Source organism: Myripristis murdjan, chromosome 7 (genome assembly GCF_902150065.1).
Source record: "Myripristis murdjan chromosome 7, fMyrMur1.1, whole genome shotgun sequence".
NCBI classification, from domain to species: Eukaryota; Metazoa; Chordata; class Actinopteri; order Holocentriformes; family Holocentridae; genus Myripristis; species Myripristis murdjan.
Window position 1 is genome coordinate 8,382,196 of NC_043986.1, and position 22,698 is coordinate 8,404,893.

At 43.0% G+C, this 22,698-nt stretch overlaps 1 protein-coding gene across 3 annotated transcripts in view; it reads left to right on the plus strand.

The window, feature by feature from the left end:
* The window catches only part of sema3b (sema domain, immunoglobulin domain (Ig), short basic domain, secreted, (semaphorin) 3B), a 110,434-nt gene that overhangs the window by 58,650 nt on the left and 29,086 nt on the right, over window positions 1-22,698 (plus strand). Inside the window, exons 2-3 of one of the 3 annotated variants that reach the window (XM_030055903.1) lie at window positions 7,143-7,155; window positions 18,778-19,198. In XM_030055903.1, the coding sequence (XP_029911763.1) occupies window positions 18,994-19,198 (205 nt within the window). In that variant the 5' untranslated portion in view covers window positions 7,143-7,155; window positions 18,778-18,993. Of the gene's footprint in view, window positions 1-5,163; window positions 5,267-7,142; window positions 7,156-18,551; window positions 19,199-22,698 lie in introns of those variants that run through there. The other 2 variants (XM_030055902.1, XM_030055901.1) reach the window with 2 other exon arrangements.

A 22,698-nucleotide genomic window follows, 5' to 3' on the forward strand; every position in this document is an offset into this window, starting at 1 on the left:
AAGGAAATTCACAGTTTTCAGCAGTATCCACAGAGTACAAGATTAAGTAAATAAAAAATAAAGAATATAAAAAATAAAGAATAAAAGATGACACTCGAGATCTAAAGATCTAAGTACCCAATGTGCAAAAAACAATGTGCATAAAAACCAAAAAAACAGTGTGCATCGATGTATACAATGTGCATAGATGTGGGCAATGTGCAAATTTACAGTATAAACAGATGATAAATAGCAGCAAGCAACATATACACTATAAACAAGGAATATATAAAAAACAGAAATATGAACAGTTTAAACAGCAATAGTAAACCTGAACCGTCGTTAAATAATCTGACCCTCATCAAAAAAGCAATTTTGTGCACTCCCCAAAACTGCACAAAGTTTAATTGCATTCACTTTGAATCGTTTCCCCTAAATCATAACAAAGTTAGTTTCTGAAGCAGGAGGTGAACAGGGTAATTAGTTTTTTTTTTTTTTTTTTTTTTTTCCTTTGTAAATGAATTTGTGTCTTTTGTTCCCTGTTGCTTGATTTGCTTGTGGCAAATCGGTTTGCTATAAAGGCCCTTTACGTAACCCTGACTTGGTTCAGCAGAAAATAACAAAATAGCTTCCGTTTAATGAACTACTATTAGGTTTAAAAATTAAACCTGTTCAAGTAAACGAAGATTAGATAACTCAACAGACGTACACACACGAAGTACTCAAAGAAACAGTGTAGTGCAGTAAATAATGCTGTAGCTGTTTTCTTCCTCCAATATTACGTAACATAAGAGACGTGGCAACCTCAGTAATTACTCAATGAAAGCTGAGAGCTCTGATGATGAGGATGGAGTGATCCCACTTAATATACTTATGGCATGTTTTACACAACAGCAATCCTCATGTTTGATAGGAAAAATATCAGTTTTAGGCTGTTTTGGCTCCTACTCATTAGAATAGGCAAATAAAATGGTCAAACATGAAAAATGTGGAGTTTTCATTAGCCAGTGGTGGAATAATAAGTTGTAATGAAAAGCATGTGGCATCTTTTGTCCATACTATTAATGTTAATCATTATTAGTTGTCCTAACTAATAATGTTTGCTTTGTATTCTATGGGTCAGTTGCTCCAATTGTTCTGACCACATCCGTCTGTGAAAAAGTATTATTTTCCTCTTTCATCTTTAATGAACTGTAACAAATGGAGATCCATTAAGCAGTCACTGCTTTGGTTATGACCTGGTTCATAACCAAGTTTCTTGTGAATAATCATCGCTTCAGACTATGAATTGTAAAATTTACAGCACAGCAGCACGCCTTTTTCGAATAGATAAAAGTGTTTTAAATGAGCACAGTTCATCTGCTGCTACATTCTGAATGCCTGTATTGAGATGGAGAAGTCTAATGCAGCTTCACTGTAAACAAGTGCGGCTTATTCATTATCCTAAGCATGTTACTCGATAATACAGAAGATATTATAAGTGATCAGTTTGTATAAGCTACATTATAATTCCTTAAGGTGCCATGAAAGAGCCAAACTGTGACTTTAAATGTTCAGTCGATCCATCAGAGACAAAACACCTCCAGAGACCAGCGGGGGGTTCCCACGTGGGAGATCCCCGTTTGATTGTTGTCCCACAAGTACCTTCAGATCATTTTGGTTCATCGACCAAAGTGAATGAAGCAGAGATCCACTCAGACACCGTTAGGAAAGTGAGCGCTCATCTGTCTGAATAGCAGAGAGGCTCGGCTAAGACAAAAGCCTTTGTCCGCACCACAGCACTAACTGTGCAGCCCATAGACTGGCACAGAGACATCAGACTGGTTTATGACAGAGGGTCAGTGGGGGGCAGTCAGTGGGTTGAAAACACACACACACATACACACACACACACACACACACACACATTCATGCACACACATTCATAGAGGTGAATATCTTTAATCATACACAGGCTCATACATATGAAAGAGCTGCAAGGCATAAACATGCGAGTATATACAATGAATGCATAAGGTCAATCAATCAGTCAACACACTGACATGCACACACACACACACACACACACACACACACACACACACACACACACACACACACACACACACACACACACAGTGAAACCCCCTAATGTGTGACCCATGACCTAGCTGTATATCTATGGGAACCTGTCCCTGGTGAGAGAGGCTTTCTAGGGGTGTGTGTGTCTGCGTGCGTGCATGTGTGCGTGTGTGTGTGTGTGTGTGTGTGTGTGTGTGTGTGTGTGTGTGTGTCCATCTTTTTCCCAGCTGTCTGACTCTTTTGGCCTTCATTCCTTTAGCAAGTGCAGGGCTGTGCCTGGCAACCCTGACACACACACACACACACACACACACACACACACACACACACACACACACACACACACAGGTCAGACAAGTCCTTCTACAGTCTATCCTCCCATCCCTCTACAGTATAACTATACTGCATGTATATTCTCATTTATTTTCTAGGAAGAAATATATATATATATATTTTCTGTTTACTTTTACTTTGATTCAACACTTAAGATTTGCATTAATGTTCTGAGATATCCACATGAAAACACACTTGAAAAAACAGGTTTCTAGTGGATCTCAGTACATAAAACAGAAGTAAGTGTGAAACTGTATAATGCACAAAATTACAAGTTATCTGCTATCACTTCCTCTGGCAGCATTTAGCGCTCCACTTTAAACGCTTTGCAGTTTTATAGCTGAATTATCAAGCCTATTGTCCATGTCTTACTTTGAAGTGCTTGTTATTATGTTTTGTTTTTTACTTGAGATACGACCACAGAATGAGGTTTACACTGAAACGGCTTCACAAAATCTCACACGCTGCTTTGGATCAGACTTGTCGGATGGGGGCTTATCATTTTGAAACATTGCCTAACAAGCTCTTGCAATAGCTTTTCCACCCCTTACCGGGCTTTCGCATACATTTTGCGTGTCCGTCGAAAATGAATAGCTGACCTATAGTTAAACTCAGATATGCGCAGAGGATGATGTAAACCCTCATGTGCTGTAAATGTATGCCAATTACCCTCTTATGCACATGCACAGCAGCTTATCGGCCTACATGTGCGCCGCATACGGCCGAGCTGAGGCTCCGCTGTCAACACCGGCTCTCTGCTATCTGTTAATCTGCATCTCTCTCTCTCTCTCTCTCTCTCTCTCTCTCTCTCTCTCAACACTTTGTGTATGTGTCACAAGGCTGCTAATCTGTCATTTGTGCCTGCAGTGATCTTTATCCAAGCTGACCCGTTTAATCCATATATATATATATCTATAGCGTATTCCACAGTAAAGTACATCAACACATTTAAAAAAAAAAAAAAAAAAAAAAAAAAAGAAAAGGGGGAATGGTGAATTTGCATTGAGTTTCTGGTGCCACTTTGTTTTAGGGTGTAATCCCATTTCCCAAACACGATGCACATGCATGGAGCGCAGCTGCAGCCACGTAATGGAGCTTAATTTTTTGCACATTGGGTACTTAGATCTCGAGTGTCATCTTTTATTTTTTATTTTTTTTATTTATTTAATCTTGTAATCTGTGGATACTGTTGAAAACTGTGAATTTCCTTCGGGATGAATGAAGTATCTATCTATCCATCTATCTTAATGCGAGAGGGATGTGAGCTCTCCTTTTTCTGTGCAGGATTTCTCCCGGTATGTTCGTTTAAAATTTCCGCGAGTCACCGAGTCGACAAAGACGGCCACGCTCGTGTATTTTCAAGCTTCGACGTTGAAACCTGACAGCTTAACACTTCTGTTTGAGAGCGCACAATAAACACCGCTGCGGCTATAATTAGAACGTCACTCAGTGAATTCAGTGGATTTACTTTCGGCCACTTAACAGCGGAATAAAAAGATGCAGCATCAGACAACAACACAGCACCGGACACACAAGTCTAAAATCTTACACCATGCAAAAACTTACATAACAAAATGTGGGATAAGCGTGTGATTTGATGCTGAAATGGGAGTCTACATGGTTTTCACCGACAGACCTGATTCACTTACAGATTGCATTCCGATTGCAAATTTTTGTCAGTTGTGCGTAAGTGGCAGTTTTGCTGAGGTTAGGCTGCATTTTTCCTCTGCAAAGTCATGATGCGGGAGAGGAGGACGGACTTTTATCATTTCACCAGTGCGGATATCACACATGCACAGACGCGCAAAAGAGAGAGAGAGAGAGAGACCGGCACAGTGCATGTCCCTGCCCCTTTCTACTCCCCTCCTCTTACCTCCCACCTTTCCCTTTTCTCTTCAACCCCTCCCTCTCTCTCTCTCTCTCTCTCTCTCCTCTTGAATTAAGTCCATTATTCCTGCCTGCTCTCCCTCTGAGCACTTCTACTCCGCTCACCCAGTGCTCAGTGAGTCTGTGTGTGTTTGAGTGTGTGAACTCGCGTGTGCATGTTAAGAAGAGTTTTATGTGTGTGTGTGTGTGTGTGAGCATGTGTGTGTGTGCAGTTGTGTGTTTTTCTAAGTGGAGCCGGAGTGCAGCCGTTCATCAGTAGTGCTGACTGCAGACTGGGGAATACTGAACTTTCTACTGCGCCTCCTTTTAATTCGCACACCGGCTGCTTTGGGAGTTTTTTTTTTTTTTTTTTTTTTAGACTCGCTGGACTTCTGCACCGGAGCGGGACTTTGCTGCTGCTCTCTTTCTGCCTCCCAGGCACCGGTCCCACTACTGGAATTAACCTGGAATTTTTTTTTTTTTTTTTTTTTTACAGCTTTGGATAAAGGATTTTAGACAGGAATTTCTACCTGCTTCACACACACTTTCATTAATTTGCTCTTTTTGCTGCCTGACTTTAAACTTTTCAGTCTGCATGCTCAGCTTCAGTTGTTCAAACTGAATTTGTCTATACATTGACATTGAATTTTGATTTGATCAGACATACCCACTCCTGACCATGGTTGTTTCACAGGCACACAGCAAGGACTCAGTGAGTGTATGTGTAGGTGTGTGTGAAGCACTCTCTACACAGTGAATAAATGAGTATGAGAGTGTGTGTCTCGTTTGGACTCTCTGTAGTAAAAAGAGGAACCTGAAATCTTTTTTTTTTTTTTTTTTTTTTGTTATCTCTCCTGCAATGGGCAAACGGTGAGAAGCATAAGAAAAAAGAAAAAAAAAAACCTACAGTAACTATGGAAACAGTCAGTGGCGTCAGAGGCATGATGGGCTCAGGTGGACGCTGATCCCGGCTTGGAACGTTTGGAACTCTTTTCGGAATTCGGTTGCCCTGGAAACGCGGGGAGAGGTGAGTTCGTTGGGGTCCCTGCATCCGTCCATGAAGTGCGTTAAATTATCATTTGAAAAGTACAGTGGAGGTATTTATGTGGCTGCCTTATTCAAAACAATTTAATGGGAGTGCAGATAAAGTGTTTTTCTAAACCCCAAAATGAAGAGCAGGAATAGCGGAGAACTGTATAACATATGGCAGATCATTGATTTAGGTGTTTGAAAAAAGTACTCCAAGTCACTCTGTTGTTCTAAAACTGTCAAAAAAAGGCCAAAAAGTAAAATACTTTAATTTATTCATTTAAAAAATAACTTTAATTCTGTGGCACACGATGGATTCGACATTAGAAATGTACACTGCTTTGTTCAAACCCACCAAACTTTATTTTAAACTCTAGCGGAGATCCCGCATCTTCAAAGATCTCAAACCTTGTCCTGTTGAATTAAAGGGAAATGTGTATAAAATGATGCATAAGACTATCTATACTTCGAGAATTTCCCTGGTTGGGATCAATAAAGTATATCTATCTATCTATAGATCTATCTGTCTAAATATGTTCTGTTTGATGTAATGCTGCAGGGAATGTTTCACTCAATTGAAGTGCACTGTAGCTTCAACACAGAAATAGAAATCAAGGGGTTAAAAAACTGTGTCAAGGCCAAAGACTTCAGCTGTGTCTTAGCCTAACCCTTCCTGAGACATTATAAGGCTAAAGATCTTCCTAAAGCGATAGTGTAGACACTTGCTTTTCTTCTCTGGAAAGCTGGTGGTAAATCTGCTCTGCGGCTCCATTCAGGAGTCTTGAGTGAGTTGTCTTCCCACAGAGAGCAGTTTGGAGCGGCTCCAGTCAGGAGACCAGAGGCGGCCCTGTGAGCTCCTGACTGACTGCTGCTTCTGGCTTGAACGGGGCCAAATGGCCGGCGACCAGCTACCAGCGGAGTGCCCTCGCCTCGGTGGCTCCTTCACTCTCTTCCCCCTCTTTCTCTCACAGCTTGTCGTAGCAGACAGGAGGCTGAGGCCAGCGCTCCTACCGCCATGATGCCTTGGCAGCACTTGAGAAATATATAGAGGCTTTCCTCCAGCGGCGTTTTGATATATTTATTCGTTGCAACGTACTGTATCAAGTTATCCACAATAATATTAATTCAGTTACCACTCCCTGTTCTGGCTGCAGGCAAAGCAGCTCTCCGTGCATCATGAGAGCTATATCCTGACTGACTCGTGGCTCTGACTCAGACCAGCCAGGGGCCACAACTTTTGCATTCTGGGCACCGGCCCGGCAGGTTTAGTTGACTCCCGGTTCGATAAATTTTCCGTTAAGCTCCATTCGAACCCATTCAAACTCCGGCCGGAGAGGATAATTTAGCCAAATTGAAAAAATACTAGCCATGGGTTAGCGGGCTGGCAGAGTTTCTGTTGATGGTGCCGAGCCAGATGGCAGGACACCAGCTACCAGCAGAGAGCAGTAGCCTCCCCAGCTCCTTAATTCACTCCCTCTCTTTCAGAGCGACCAGGCTCTCTGCCCTGCACTTTCTCCCTCTCTCTTTCTTGCTTAAGCCCCGTAAAGACCTACAGCCACTTTTGGCTTATAGCTGCCTCTCTTGGCATGGTACTGCGAGTGTGTGTGTGTCCCTGTGTGTATTTGTGTGTAACCCTCATTTACCCCTGTAACTAGCCTTCCCCCAAGGCCAGTGCTGTAAATAAGAATGTGCTCCTAAGCTGGGTTTATATGGAGACAAGAGGCCTGATTTTTAATTCTGCTCTGATCCAGATATGACCTTTACACAACCTTTGCATGACTTTACACGACCGGGGGGCAAATTAGCTGACATGTGTCACGTCATGACAGCCAAGAGTGAATCAAATCATTTGCCACCGACTGATAACATCTCAGTTCTGATGTGCTCGTGTAAATTTAGTCTGCTTCAACTTTATTAACGTTTAAATTAATTTTGCATGACCTTATCTTCAATCTGTCTGTCTTCATCTGTCAACCTGACCTGAATCCATTCCAGTAAATCACTCAAGTCAATTCAAAGGCATGTCAGCGTGATCGAAGCGCCATACAAAGCAGAATTTGAACAAATTTCTCATGGTATCTACAAAATTACCATTATAATAAATTATATCAGAGCACAGCGTTCAACATCCTCCCCTCCCGCTCATTTCCCATCCTCTCTTTCCAGTCCACTGCAGAGCCATCTTTACAACATTCATTTCCTTGTTTTCAGTGGAAACGAAGCATCACTCATATCTCGGCGCAGCCTCACACACGAGCAAAATAATAACTTTGATTCATATGGCACTTTTGACTGAGACCAAGACACCGATAACTAAAAGCCACTAAATAATAAAAGCACAGAAGGAACAGCACTGGGAAACTGCAGAAAGACACAATGTATAAAACCTTAAATTAAAGTAAGTCGAAAAAAGTGTGTTTTTGCCCTGCTGTCAACACTTTACCCAAACATACTTTGAAATCAATTGGGCGTGTGAAATTTGGTCATTTTTGGTGACCCCGTGACTGCTTGCTGCACCAAAATGCCAAAATGTCACAGATTACATCGTGTAATTAGTGCATTCATGCTCCACAAAGGAAGATCTCCCTTGATTGTTTTGACCTTATGACCTTTCCTCTAGCGCCACCCTCAGGCCAAGCATTTTACTGCATACGATCTCTAAAAGTAATGCACAGACTGTCAGGTATTTAACCGAGTGCGCCCGTGCTCCACAGAGAATGAACCCTGTTAACTTTGGTGAGTTCATGGCCTTAACTCTGGCGCCACCCACTGACCAAAATGAGCAAATCTGGAATCTCAGGATCTGTTGGGTGGATCGCCATGCAAGGTGGAAAGCACATCCCTGCTACCCAGAGGATGAACCTTGTCGACTTTGCTCACCTTGTGACCTTTCATCGACCTCAGGCCAAAACTGTACAAACCCTATTGTCCAACTATATAGTGGTGGAAAAAAGCCTTAACATTTTACACAATCTCACAATCTCAAATATGATCATGAAATATTTGTGGAAAAATCTTTTTTGTGTTTCAAAAGGTGTGGCTGCATTAGACAGATACAAACAAATACAAATTATATATATAATTTTTTTATCGTTTACAAGAAAAACTAACAAAACTAAATTCTTGACAGTTTAATCTTTATCTTCAGGCGTGTTTCCTGCGTTAGGTTCCTTATTTTAGCCATTTTTGTGTCTGAAGAACTTTCAGATGTGCTGGCTTTATATAGACACCAAGCTTGGCAACAAAAATTGTGTCTTTTAATAAAAAGAACGACCTTCATCAGTGGTACCAAAATGACCCAATACTCAAAATTTCTTATGTATTTTTATGGAACCAATCAATTTGAAGTTTTTAATGGCTTTTTTAGGATTTGTTTAGTATTTTGGCTGTGACTGTACTAAAAGAAATTGCACTTGAAGACCTAAAGAGTGATTTGTTAATGCAATATTTCACAAATGCATGGAGTATCTTATGTAACAAATAAGATTATTACAGATGCCGTCACTGTAGAAGTCTAACCTTTTAAAAGGCTTGCTGGATGGTTAAAAACTGTCAGTGAAATCCTGCAGCTTGTTTTTTTTCCGTAGGCATCACCTGCCATTCCTCCCTCACTCCTCTTTCCACACCTAACGCTCCCAGCCGAACGGCGGCCTGTCTTGACAGCGCTGTTTTCTTTCTCTTGTTTTTGACTGGAAACGAAGCCGTCGCACCTGAGAGCCAAGAGAGATTTTTATCTCCGCACTTTTGAGCAACAAAACAGCTCGGCGCCTTAAATGGGTTTAACAGCTGATGGATTTTCCTTAACAAACCGGGTGAGAGGGCAGTGAAGTCCAACGTTTTACGCGCTTTTTACGCACCGTCGCTGGAGTGTTGCCCTCGAGGTTCACTCGCTCACTTACTCATCCACTCTCCCTCCAACCATCCCGCCCCTTCTGTCTCTCTCCCCCTCCATGCTTGTTCCAACCTGACTCGCCCTTCCAATCCATCCCGTCTTTCCTTATTCTCTCCCTCCTCTTCATCACCTCGCCTCTTGTCTCACCTTCTCTGCCTCCACTTTTTCTCTCCCTCACTTTGCTTTCTCCCCCCTTTCTTTTACAATTTCAGACACTTAGGTTGGTAATGTCCTTCTCTCTCCTCACGTTGCCCTTGTCAGACACACAAGGGCAAAAGCCACTGATGTTTCTGTGTTGCAGTCACTTTACTCTCTAAAACATGGTGGTGGGGGGGGGGGGGGTTGCCGGGTCTTGGCCCTCCCAAAAAACATCTCCGTCTCTCCATCCCTCTCTCCTTTCATCTTCCCCTTGCAGGGAGGCTCCGAGTTGTTGGTTGCAAGCCAGGGAGACTCTTTCTCTCCCTGCAGGCAAAAACAATCGGCTCCTTTCTCTTCTTCACCTCTCGGCTTGTTCATTTTCTCCTCCTCTCTCTCCTTCTCCCTCCTCCTCCTCGTCCTCCGCCTCCCTTTTCTCTCTCTCCCTCTGGTAGTGTAAGCATGCAGGCAGGCAGCAGGGCCGAAATAGGCTTAGGACACGGTGTAACTACTGTGTACTGCTAATAGCATTGTGACCCCTCCTGTGGACACACACACACACACACACACACACACACACACACACACACACACACACACACACACACATGCATCCTCTCTTGGCTTTCTTACTCTCTCTATTCGTCCCTCTTCTGTCTTCCTGCCTCTCTCACTTCCTCTCCTTCCCTCTCTCCTTATTTCCTCTCCTCTAACTCTCATGTGTCCTTCTCTCTTTCTTCGTTCTTCCTGCTCCACCTGTCTCTCTTTGCTCTTCCCTCCTTGACTTTTTCTCTTTCTTCTCTCTTTCTGTCTTCTTTCCTTGTCTGTTTTCTCCTCCTATCCCTCCTCACCTTTCTTTCTGTCTGTCCCCTTTTCTTCCCTCCCTGCATCCTCTTTCTTTGTCTCTCCAATGTCTCTGCATCTTCTCCCTGCCTCTCTTGCCCCCTCCTGCTTCCTCTCTCCTTGCCCTCATTTCATATCTGCTCCATTCATTCATTCATTCATTCATTCATTCATTCAAAACCTTTAGAGAAGGAATATCCACTGAGAGAAAGCTCTCTTTCATTTCACTGCTTAATGAGATCAATAATGAGGAAGAAAATGATTGTAAAAGTAATAATAATAAAAAAAAAACAAAAAACACTTGTCAACTGGGAACAAATACGACAAATCTTTCTACTGAAACATTTGTCTTATTGGTTAAAGTTCAGAAAAGCTCTCTAACGTTCGCCAGCTGTTATTAACAATATTAAACTATATAGCTAACTTTAGCTACCGAAAAGCAAAAAGTGTCCTCGCTTGGATTTGACCTCGGGTTGGCTTTGTGAAGGTTGTGCCTCCCATCCTAGCCTCCTGATGTGGACTTTAGGCCCGTTTCGGGGTAATTTTACGGGGCCGTTGTCGTTGTCGTGTGTCTCCACCGCAGGAACCACCCTGAAGGAGAGAGTTCAGGAACTTTTACAGGGGCTAAGAAAAGGCCCTGCCTCGGGGTAGGGACTCTGAGCGGCCCTGAAAAACTCCCAGGTGGGGCAGCAGCTTGGGGTTTACTTGGTGCTGATTGGATTTACTCACGGCGCGATGTGCTGTCAACAGAAAGCAACAAAATAGCCGGACGCTAGCATTAGCTTTAGCTAACGTTAGCTAAGGTTGGCGTCCCTCGCAACACGGCCAACACTACCAAGCTATAGATATCTATAATAAAGGCTAGATGTCTTACGGCGGAGTCTGTAACGTCATCACCGGGCGGCCATCTTACCACAGGCAAGCTCTCTGGCGAAGTCTATGGTAACAGACGGAAGGTGAGCGATCTGCACAAACGTAAATACTCTTATCTCGCTGAAATCTGGACGGATTTACAAACGGTTTGGTTTCTTACAAACGTTATTAACGTGGCTACAATTCTGGATGTTTGACCGGAAGTGTAACATAATTATTAATTAAATGCAGTATTATAGCTACATCTCTGACGTTTATAACAAACCACACCGTTTGAAAATCGGTAGAAAATTGAGCAAGTTATGGTTGTTAAAAAGTTCATGCACCACTACCACACAATGTTATGGGTGAGCGAGCTGACTGTGGCAAGATGGCCGCCATGTGCGGACGTGCGACTCCATTGGCCGGCAGCGCCCACGAGACATCTAGCCTTTATTAGAGATATCTATGACGCTAACATTAGCTTTAGCGAACGTTAAGAGGCTTTTTTAACAACACACATTTTGATGCCCCGGTCACGGTCGCCCGTTAACTTTACAGGAACCTTCCTCCTCCTCGGCCTCTCAGTGGAGACACGGCAGGTGAGAGGGCCGAGCCAGAGGACGTTCCTGTAGCAGCTCCTGCCCCCCAGATACTACCAGGAACATTCTGGTGGAAACGGGCCTATAGAGTGGTGAAGTCCCGCCCTCCCTCTTCCGGTACATGGGTCCTCAAAAGCAAAAAATTATGAATGCGATCCAATGGGTAGATAAAAATTATTTTCTGGTCCCGTTTGAATTGTGCCATGGATTTCACATATGTTGTTTGTGATATTTAAAGAGAATTTTTCACGCAAAGAAGACTACAATTTAGCGTGAAGAATATTAATAATGTTAGGTTTTGTGTGAGCCCGCTTTGTGAACTACAACTCTTCGCTGCTCTCGGTGCGAATGATATACGTCACCACCCGCACTGGAAGCCTACAACAGACATGGCCATTTCTCTGCTCCGCGCTGAGTTTTTGAGGTTCTGAGTTTTTCCGCCCGGCGGCGGGGTCCGCTCGCCCTCCCACAATCTGGAACAAAACACACCGGCATCTTGACTTGAATCTGGATGGAGGGAAACGGCGATGACGTGACGTCACATATGCGACACCGTACGTAGTCTTTCTAATTGTGTTTTCTCAAGAGCATTTAACTGAACAATGGCGCAATAAACGGTCAAACTCTTGACATGAAAATTTGTTATTTAAGCCTATAAACAACATTTGTGTAATCCATGGCATAACGACGGGGGGACCAGAAAATAATTATTTTCTGTCCATTGAACACCATTCATTTTTTTCGCTCAGAAAAGTCCCATGGGGGCCCACCGGAAGGGGCGGGACTTCACCGCTCTATTGTCGCTCCCTTAATGCTACACCGCACTGTCGTTATGTACAGGACCACTAGAGGGCGCTTGACTTTAAAATGCAACTACAGGAGGCAACGAGCTGCTGTGAGTCGGAGGAGAGTCTCCTGTCATTCTGCCTCTCTGTCTCCCCTCATGTCTCTTCTTATTCCTTTTCCTCCTTTCCTCCCTCGCTCTCTCCCTCCTCCATCATTTCATCCTCTCCTCTTTCGTCCCCCCTCCATCCATCCCTCCCTCCCTCTCTCCGCTCTAACCTGTGCTGGCGGAGGCTACAGGTTAACCTGCTGCAGGGCTGCTCTCTGACCTCGCTCTGAAAAGCTCCTCGCTCCCCGGAGGCAGGCCGCATTGTCCGCCCGGCTCTATTTAGGCTGGTTTTTGACAGGACGGCTTGCCCCCCCCCCCTCACCTCCCCCATCCTCCACCTCCCCTCAAAAGAATCTCCCTCTTCCTCTCTCTCTCTCTCTCTCTCTCTCTCTCTTTATTTTTAATCCACTCCCTCTTGGCATGGCGCTGCTCTGTGTCTATTGAAGCTGAACTGAATGCAAGTGTCAGCGGGCCCAATGGCTTTTTTATTAAGATGCATTATGGTGCGTGCGGGGAGTTTGTGTATTTGTGTGTGTGTGTGTGTGTGTGTGTGTGTGTGTGTGTTTTGCTGAGAAGACAGCCTACACTTGTGCATATACGTATATACACTCACATCTGAGCTTATGTGTGTGTGTGCATGAGTATATGAGTGTGTGTGAGTTTTTGTGCGAGCATATGTGTGTGTGTGTGTGTGTGCTCTGGGCTCTGCACTCACAAGTGGATGTGCAAAAGACAATAGTGCAACTCGTCAACTCTTGATGGCAGCTTTGGGACACACACGTACACACACACACACACACACACACACACACACACACACACAGCTCCAGGAGGCTCTGAGGAACAATGGGACCAGTCGTTCCTTTTATAGAAGTCGACAGGAGTGGAAGGGCTTCACCGCTGCCCCTGTCACTCCCAGTGAGTGTTACGCAAATTTGTGACGTGCACGTGTGTGTGTGTGTGTGTGTGTGTGTGTGAGAGAGAGAGAGAGAGAGAGAGAGAGAGAGCAAGAGTGCGCCTCCCTGAGTTGCCATCATCCGCTGAAGAGAGCACTATTGTCCTTCTCTTTGAAAGATTGCAGCACCTTCACATCGCAGCACATGGCCTTGAGCAGTAGCACACACTCACTCACACACACACACACACATACATACCCTTTCATTCCCTCTCTCTCTCTCTCTCTCTCTCTCTTTCTCTCTCTCACTTAAAATTTATTCTGCACATCCACCCGGTTCTCTCACATTCCCAGTCTGACGGCTTCTGCCTCACATGAAAATCACAGCAGAAGTTTTGAGTTTTGCGCCAGAGCTGTAAATGTGAGCTGGAGGAGCGCTTTTCCTTTACAGCACCTCTTTGTGCCGCAGCTCCTCTGTAACTCTGAGTCATGAGAGGGAGAGAGAGAGAGAGAGAGAGACAGAGAGAGAGAGAGAGAGAGAGAGAGAGAGGGAGAGAGAGAGAGAGGGAGAGAGAGAGAGCTGGTGTTGGGTGCTGTTTAGGCCATGTAAGTGCGCTTTTGTCTGTGCTTGCACATGCTGTGTACGTGTGTGTGTGTGTGTGTGTGCAGTGTGTGTGGGAGTTTATGTGCCTGTTATGCGCCTATGTCTCCACGCCTCAATAGCTCCATTATTCATAAGACTCTGCGCTGACTTGGACAGGCCTGTGTGTGTGTATACCTATATGTGTGTGTGTGTGTGCGTTTATCTACGCTGCGTACTCCAACAGAGCCCGTGTTTGTGTGTTTAGGTGTGTGCATGTGTGTCTTTGACTGTTTACATCCGTGCATTTCTGCAGCTGAATATGATGCAAAGAAGTTGACTTTTTTTTTTTTTTCCTTAAATTAAAAAGTGACGTTTTGCTTTCTTTGAAAATGCAACATGAATTGAGGAGCTGCAACAAAGACAGAAGGATAATGAGGAGTATGGCGTGATGATTATTTTGCAGATTCAAAAACACACAACATCCTAAGCACTTCTGATGAGCGGCTTCCTCACTCATTGGTGACTCTTCAAATAAAACACAGAAGTCAGTCAGAGCTCACCTGCTGTTGGGTTTTTCACCTTTTCTTCCAAATCTAGACCTCAAGGCTTTGTCTAAAATAGACAAACAGTGAATAATACGCATAACTTGAAGCCTTCCTAATACTCCACTCATTCTATCATAGTTTCCTATTCTGTAAAAGCAGGGCTGAGCCATCATAGGCTTTTGAGGAGAGAATAAACCTAATTTCAGGTTTTATAGACTGTTTTTATGCAGCTGTGGTCAGGGAGGGACCACAGCTTATTAATATCTAATATTTAATAAAAGCACTATATATATTTATATATAAGCCTATATATGAGTCTATATATGAGTCTAACACAGTTGGCTCTTAAACCTTTGCCACCGGTGTGACCCCAGACCCAAACCAAAACCAAAAAAAAGTATATTGTATATTTTATCCTTTATTTCTCCTTATCGCCCTCTTTCTCTTGCCGTCGCTCTCCCCTTCTTTTTCCTGTCCTCTCCTGTCTCGCCCATCACTCGTCCATCCATCGCTCTCGTCCTCCTTCTCCCTGAACTTCACCTTCTCCTCGTCTCTCTCTCTCTCTCCTCTCTGCTCTGACTCTTATTACCACAAAGTGACAGGAGGGGAAATGACAGCTAAGCCTTCTAAGACAGGCAGCATCAAAATTCATGACTCCTGCAGTGGCCTGGTGGGTGTGTGTGTGTGTGTGTGTGTGTGTGTATCTGTGGCCTTGAGGGCTTGATGAATCTCGATCCATCCATCTATCAAGGCTGGCTAAATCAATGTCAGTCGTTAAATTACAAAAAGGCCTTTTCACTATTTCATTTTAATATTTTATTCTGATGTGACTGCAATAAATTCATTTCAATTTCATGTTATTTTATTTTGATTTCAGTCTACTTATTGCATTTTTTTTCTCTCTCTCTATTGCTGCTCTTTATGCCAGTTTCTCTTTTTATTGTCGATTTGCTAAAGCTGCATCAGGCGGTTTTGCACGTTTATGACCCCCGGTGGCACTGGGAGGGGGCTGTTTGGATTTTGCAGGAAAAAAAATAGCGTAGTAAAGTGACTGCCCACAGCACACTGACTTTTACCAGGCAGCACCGGACCAGAGGAGCCCACAGGATGCCCACCAGCGCACATCCTGCAGTCCCACTTTGTGATTTCCACTAATAAAATGGGTGTTATTTTACATTGAAAATCTTGCTTCATGCAGCTTAGTGCGCAAACTAGCTTCTGTTTTTTTAAAATAGGGCTGTATAAATAGATATTTATTATAATCATTATTATGGTGATGATTATTATTGTATGCCAGTGTGTTGGGACTGGAGCTTATATTGGCCGAGACCCTGACACACAGAGCCAGGCTGTGGTTTGTAGCAGAGCTGAGGCCCGAGCTGATGGCTTCAACATGGGAGACAAGAAGGTTTTACACTGCAAAAACGCAAAATCTTACCAAGATTGTCTTATTTCAAGTCAAAAATGTCTTATTTCTAGTCAAAATATCTCATTACACTTAAAATAAGACATGATCACCTCAGAAGTAGATTGTTTTTAGACAATTTTCTTTGCTTGTTTGCTTGTTTCATTGGCAAAATTTGCCAGTGGAAAAAGTGAAAATTCACTTGAAATAAGTGGAAAATTAGCTAGAAACAAGAAACAAATTTTGCCAATGAAACAAGCAAATTTTCACTTGTTTCAAGCAAATTTTCACTTGAAAAAAGAGACAATTGTCTAAAAACAAGTTACTTCTGAGGTGATTATGTCTTATTTTAAGTGTAATGAGATTTTTGGCTAGTAATAAGACATTTTCGACTTGAAATAAGACAAATAATCTTGGTAAGATTTTGAGTTTTTGCAGTGTATAGAGAAGAAAGGATGAGGGAAGAGTGATAGAGGGAGTTTTGGGGGGACGGAGGGAAGAAAGAGACTTAAACTGAAAAAGGGGAAAAGCAGACTCCCAGCCTATTCCTGACTGAGTGCCAAATGTGAGGTGTACTATAATAAAGAAGGCTGTTCCCACTCAAAGACCTTATTGTTACGGCCGACCGCAGAGTCCAAAGTACTGAAAGAGAGGTGTGTGCGCGCATGTGTCCCCACACGCTTTTTTTTTTTTTTTTTTTAATACACAACAGTCATATAGGTTTACAGACCGGTGACCTCATTGCAGATCCTGTGGCACAGCCGCGGTTTTACAACAACACACTCAACAATTGAGGCTCGGTGCTGTCCGGGATTTTTCCATCCGACCAAATCTGTCACTTTGAATTTGACACCGGCTCTGACACGACTTTATACATCCTGCACTGAAAGAGAGAGCAATTTACTGTGGAACTGAGTCATGATTTGTTCATACTGTGTACTTTCCCCTCACTTTTTTTTTTCCTTCATCACCACAGCATGCGTGACAATTGATTTTCCTAATTGGACATCCCCAAAACACTCATATAAACACGGAAAATAGGACCCACAAGCACACAAGACTGTAGACATAAACACGTTTTATCTGTGCATGAATTTACCGACTTTGGGTTGTTATGCAGAGGGAGAAAATGATCAATCATAGCTTCTTTAAGAAATTATATTTTGGTGGTGAGAGCAACACATAAAGCAAAAATTCCTGTAGGATTTCCATTTTAAACCCCTCTCTTCCCTGTCACATCGCTTTTATTGTTCCTGTTTCGAAAAACTAAGCTCAACTTTAACGTACTTTGTGCTCTAAGCCTGCCGACGTGTGCCTAAGCCTCTACATGTGTGTACTACATAAGCAAACTACTTGCGCACGGGGAAAATAACGGACTTTAAAATAATCGGTGTAAAGAATAAAAAAGGACGACCAAACTCATCGTTTCTGCTTTTTTTTGATGTGGTGCCCGACTCGCTCTGTAGAAGACACACCTAATAAGTCTGTTATGCACCGATGCACTCAGCAATCCCATCATCCATCCATCCATCTTCCTTTCCTCTGCTGGCTTCTGGTGAGAGAGAGAGAGAGAGAGAGAGAGAGAGAGAGAGTTGGCAGTGCCACAGACAGGGAGCTTGTGCTTGCCCCGACAGTGGGCATGGCACTAATCCACTATAGCATATCTCTATCATGCACACACACTCACACACATCATTGTTAACCATGGTGCTGAAGATTGTGTGTGTGTGTGTGTGTGTGTGTGTGTGTGAGTGTGTGTGTGTGTGGATGTGTGTTTTGGACGCCGTCCCCGGCTCTCGCTGTAATGTGAAGTGATTATAGCGTTGTTGCAATAATGGAGACTGGCATTGACACAGCCTGGCAGGGGCATCAATCTGGCTCAGGCTAAATATACCTCTGACGCCAGGGGTGTGTGTGTGTGTGTATATGTGTGTGTGAGAGAGAGAGTGTGTGTGTGTGTTAGAGCTTTAGAGAGCCTCCTAAATCAAACGGGACCCAGCTGTTCTGAGTTGTGTCCGGAAAGGATGGAGGGTCAGATCTTCACTGCAAAAATGCAAAATCTTACCAAGATTATTTGTCTTATTTCTAGTCAAAATATCTCATTACACTTAAAATAAGACATGATCACCTCAGAAGTAAATTGTTTTTACACAATTGTCTCTTGTTTCAAGTGAAAATTTGCTTGAAACAAGTGAAAATTTGCTTGTTTCATTGGCAAAATTTGCCAGTGGAAAAAGTGAAAATTCACTTGAAATAAGTGAAAATTAGCTAGAAACTAGAAACAAATTTCGCCAATGAAACAAGCAAATTTTCACTTGAAACAAGAGACAATTGTTTAAAAACTTAGTTACTTCTGAGGTGATCGTGTCTTATTTTAAGTGTAATGAGATATTTTGACTAGTAATAAGACATTTTTGACTTGAAATAAGACAAATAATCTTGGTAAGATTTTGAGTTTTTGCAGTGTTTAGCCTCCCTCAGGTTTAGATTAAATTAGATTACAGTTCTGAGTTAGAAATATCACACGTGTGTCCCACTCGAGTGTGTGTGTGTGTGTGTATGGATTTGTGCACATGTACTGATGATTTCCAGCCTGATTACTTCCTAAAATCTCCCTCCTTTCTTTCTCTTTTCTGCAGGTCTCTTGCACCCGCCTGTGAACTTTCCTCCCCCCCATCCTCGGAGCTGAGAGGTGAACCGCGGATCGTCCCGTGCAGGGCAGCGGGCCTGGCAGCAGAACCTTCCAGAGAACCAGGGAGAACATCATACAGAACACCCGAGACGCCAAGCACCAACCAGAAACCTCGTAAAGTTCATAGGGAGATTCGAAAAACGTGATCGAGACTCAGAGGCGAGCAGGACCAGGTCTGAACCTAGACGGGTCCAAAGGCAGGGGGACCGTTCTGACTGGGATTAACTGAGGCCAGACGAGAGTTAACATTTCTGCAGCAACCGAGGAAATATCAGGCATCGTTAAAAAATAAATAAAGGCTAAAATAAACTGTAATTAAGTGGAAACTGAGCAGAAATCGGCCAAAATCCACGTCTCCGACACTGGAACCCGTTTAGACTCGAGCCAAGATGATGACCATGATGATGATGATGGCGGCCATGATGGTCACCTGCAGCTCCCTGCTGCTGCTGGGGCTGGCCGCCGCCCACGCCTCCTCCAGCGCCATGCCGCGCTCCTCCTCCCCATCTTCCTCCTCCTCCTCTTCCTCCTCCTCCTCCTCTTCTTCCTCGTCCTCCTCGTCCTCCTCGCCGCGCATGAAGCTCTCCTACAAAGGTGAGAACTGAAGCTTCGGAGAGGAGGAACTGAAGTTTGTCAAATTGAGTCAGGAAAATTGGGAGTGTGTTAGTGTGTTAGTGTGTGTGTTAGTGTGTTAGTGTGTGTGTGTGTGTGTGTGTGTGTTTAATCCCTCTATGCAAACACAGTTACGCTCAAGGAAAGAGGAAAGTAATAAAATATCTTCTTCCCCAGTTCCCCCAAACTCTCTCCTCACTCCAGCGCACATAATAGCTCTGAAGTTAGGCTCCTTAGCTCACACACACACACACACACACACACACACACACATGCACACACACCATCTTGCTCTGCTCCATGTGATACTCAGCCATATCCCTTTCACAATAAACAGTCCTGAACAGTAGCCAGACGTAATTTGCGGTTGCTGTTATTCTTGGCGGAGTTCGCGCGCGCACACACACACACACACACACACACACACACACACACAGACAGACGTACTCAGCAAAGCGGCGCACATGCAGGCTTTCACACTGAGGGAAGCACACGTACAAGGAAACTTAGAAACGCATGCAAACACACACACACACACACACACACACACACACACACACAGCTTAAACACACAGCGGCAGAGTTTCTCATCTCAGTATTGTAACATAGAAGCCGGCAGCTCAGTGTCCAGCACAACCACACAAACTGAGGATCTGTTCCATCAGAGAGAGCCAACAATTACAGCCGTAACCAGCTGACCAAGGTCCTGATCCTCTGTGAAGGCCGTCCGCCCCGCTCACACACACACACACACACACACACACACAGAGACAGACATTCCCCTTTAATTTAACATGTAACACACAGGAATATTCAATCTTAGGATGACACGTCAAGGACTAAAGATATTCTGGATGCAGCGTGCGCCACAGAAATATCCTCTGGCTTTCGTTTTTTTTTTGCAGTTTGTAATGTAAGAGAAGCGTGGGAGACAGCGGGGGCCGTTTTAGCCGTAGTGACTGCCCAGCTTTACTGAATACAAGTCTTACTGCATTACTTTACATTACTGCGGTTAAAGTGCAGCCGTGGATGCTACAGATGTCTCTACACTGCAAAAACTCAAAATCTTACCAAGATTATTTGTCTTATTTCAAGTCAAAATATCTCATTAAACTTAAAATAAGACATGATCACCTCAGAAGTAACTTGTTTTTAGACTCTTTTCACTTGTTTCAAGCGAAAATTCACTTGAAACAAGTAAAAATTTGCTTGTTTCATTGGCAAAATTTACCAGTGGAAAAAGTGAAAATTCACTTGAAATAAGTGAAAATTTGCTAGAAACAAGAAACAAATTTTGCCAATGAAACGTTTCAAGTTTCAAGTGAATCAAGTGAATTTTCGCTTGAAACAAGTGAAAATTGTCTAAAAACAAGTTACTTCTGAGGTGATCATGTCTTATTTTAAGTTTAATGAGATATTTTGACTAGGAATAAGCCATTTTTGACTTGAAATAAGACAAATAATCTTGGTAAGATTTTGAGTTTTTGCAGTGTATGGCTGCAGCCTTCTATTGCCGGAAGCTCATAAAATGACTTCAGCTTGTAATAAAATTATTTTCAGGCAGTCTTTCGTGTCAAATAACCGTTTTTAGTAACTTTGATAATGCACAGTGAGCTTTTTTGGTATCCCCCAAATAAGCTCCAACAGGGTGAAGCAGATTATCATTATTGTTGTTGTTATTATAGTATCCTTTACTTTGGAGGTTTTCAAACTTTTTCATTTTTGCACCTCAAAGTCATGAAGCTGCAGAACCTTATTTATTATTATTTTACTTCACAGGGATCCGGATATGACAAGAAAATTTGCTTTGTGGTCAGCAGGCCTGTTAAATTGTTAAGCTGTCATACTTGAACAGTGACAAATGACAGGTTGAACGTGTTAAGATGAAAACATGATGCTGCATTAGTCCCTGCATACATTTTTTTTTTTTTTTTTTTTTTTTTTAGTAAATTGAATAAGTGAAAATAAAATAGTCCTCGTTTTACTTGACGGCTTGGAAGCCCCTCGTGGACCCCTGTGCGTCCCAAATTTTAAACTACTCACTTTCAAAACGCAAGGACTTAAGACACTTCCAGGAGTGTCAGCTCTGTTTAAAAATATAATCTTTCCCTATCATGTCCAATTTGGGGCCAGAGTTTTATTTTACTCATAGACAAATGCCGTAGGTTGATAATAACGTTTTCTGACATAGACATCTGCAGAAAATGATGCTTTGCGTACAAAATAAGAGCAATAGACGATATAATCTCCGATGGAGGGCGGCTGAGGGATGATGTCAGCCTTGTTATGTTTATTAATGCATATTACAACAATGGCAGCCTAGTAAAGGCATGCTTTATAAATGAGCAGTGCCTTGGTCTTTTGGGTTTTTTTTTTTTGTTTTTTTTGTTTTTTAAAGCTCCTTGCCCGAGCCAGGCCGGCAGGGGAATAAGTAGTTTCTTCAGCTTCTTAGGCCAGTGACTCTTTTTCCACTGGTTTGGGGTTTTACTATCACAGCTTAAGTTTACAAATACAAGCTGATCTTTCCTGGGCACGGCTTCCTCCACAATTTGTTCTTGGCAGTTTCAGGATGCTGCTGAAACAGTGAGGACACTCACTTTTTCCAATACAATTTCATTGCCTTTAGATGGGTTGCAGATCTTTCAGGGGACTGGCCTGTCCGGTCTATTCACGAGCTGGACTCTCACCAACCGTGCTGAAATTGACCACTAATCCTCTTTTTAAAATGAAGTCAAGTCAGTGTTTCAGCATCCTCTGTTTTTAGACTCTTGCATCGAATAAGAAACAACTCCCTAAAAAGACAAAAAGAAAAAAAAAATAGATGTAAGAATCACATGGACTTGTAGCATTAAGTGAGTGGGATCTTTTTGGCATCGATTGTGTGTGTGAAGTCTTTTTTTTTTGGGCCATTTCCTTCTTTAAATGTCTGTCTTGACTGGATTTATGGACAAAAGAGTCAACACTGGGACAGTGACTGTAAATGAAGAGTTTTTTTTTTGTTTTTTTTGCCTCAGATGTTGACAGGATAATAGTCGGTAAAAGGGCTATCAGCTTTTACATGCTGCACTTTCAGCCACTTTGATTTGGCCGTTCGCCCGCGATCAAAAGGTCAAACATGAGTCAGCGACTTGTTTTTATGCGCTCGAATAAAACGAGTCGCTAAACGAGCTCGGCTTGGCTGGCGTCTCGCAACGTCGCCTCGTTTTCTATTGAGTGGTTCTGGACATTTTCAGGATGTTATATAAGGACACACATTGACAAACTCTGTCTGTCACACACACACACACACACACACATGAATTTTCAAGACATTTCATATCCTTTGTCTAGACAGATCCTGCTGGACAAATGTTCAGTTTAAGCCGGAAAGGAGCAGTGACATCATGTTATGAGGCTGCAGGATATGTGTAAAACAGGCAAATAAACTTAGAAAAGTCAAATGAAAGAAACAAGACCTTAGACAAGAATTGGAAACACAGCTT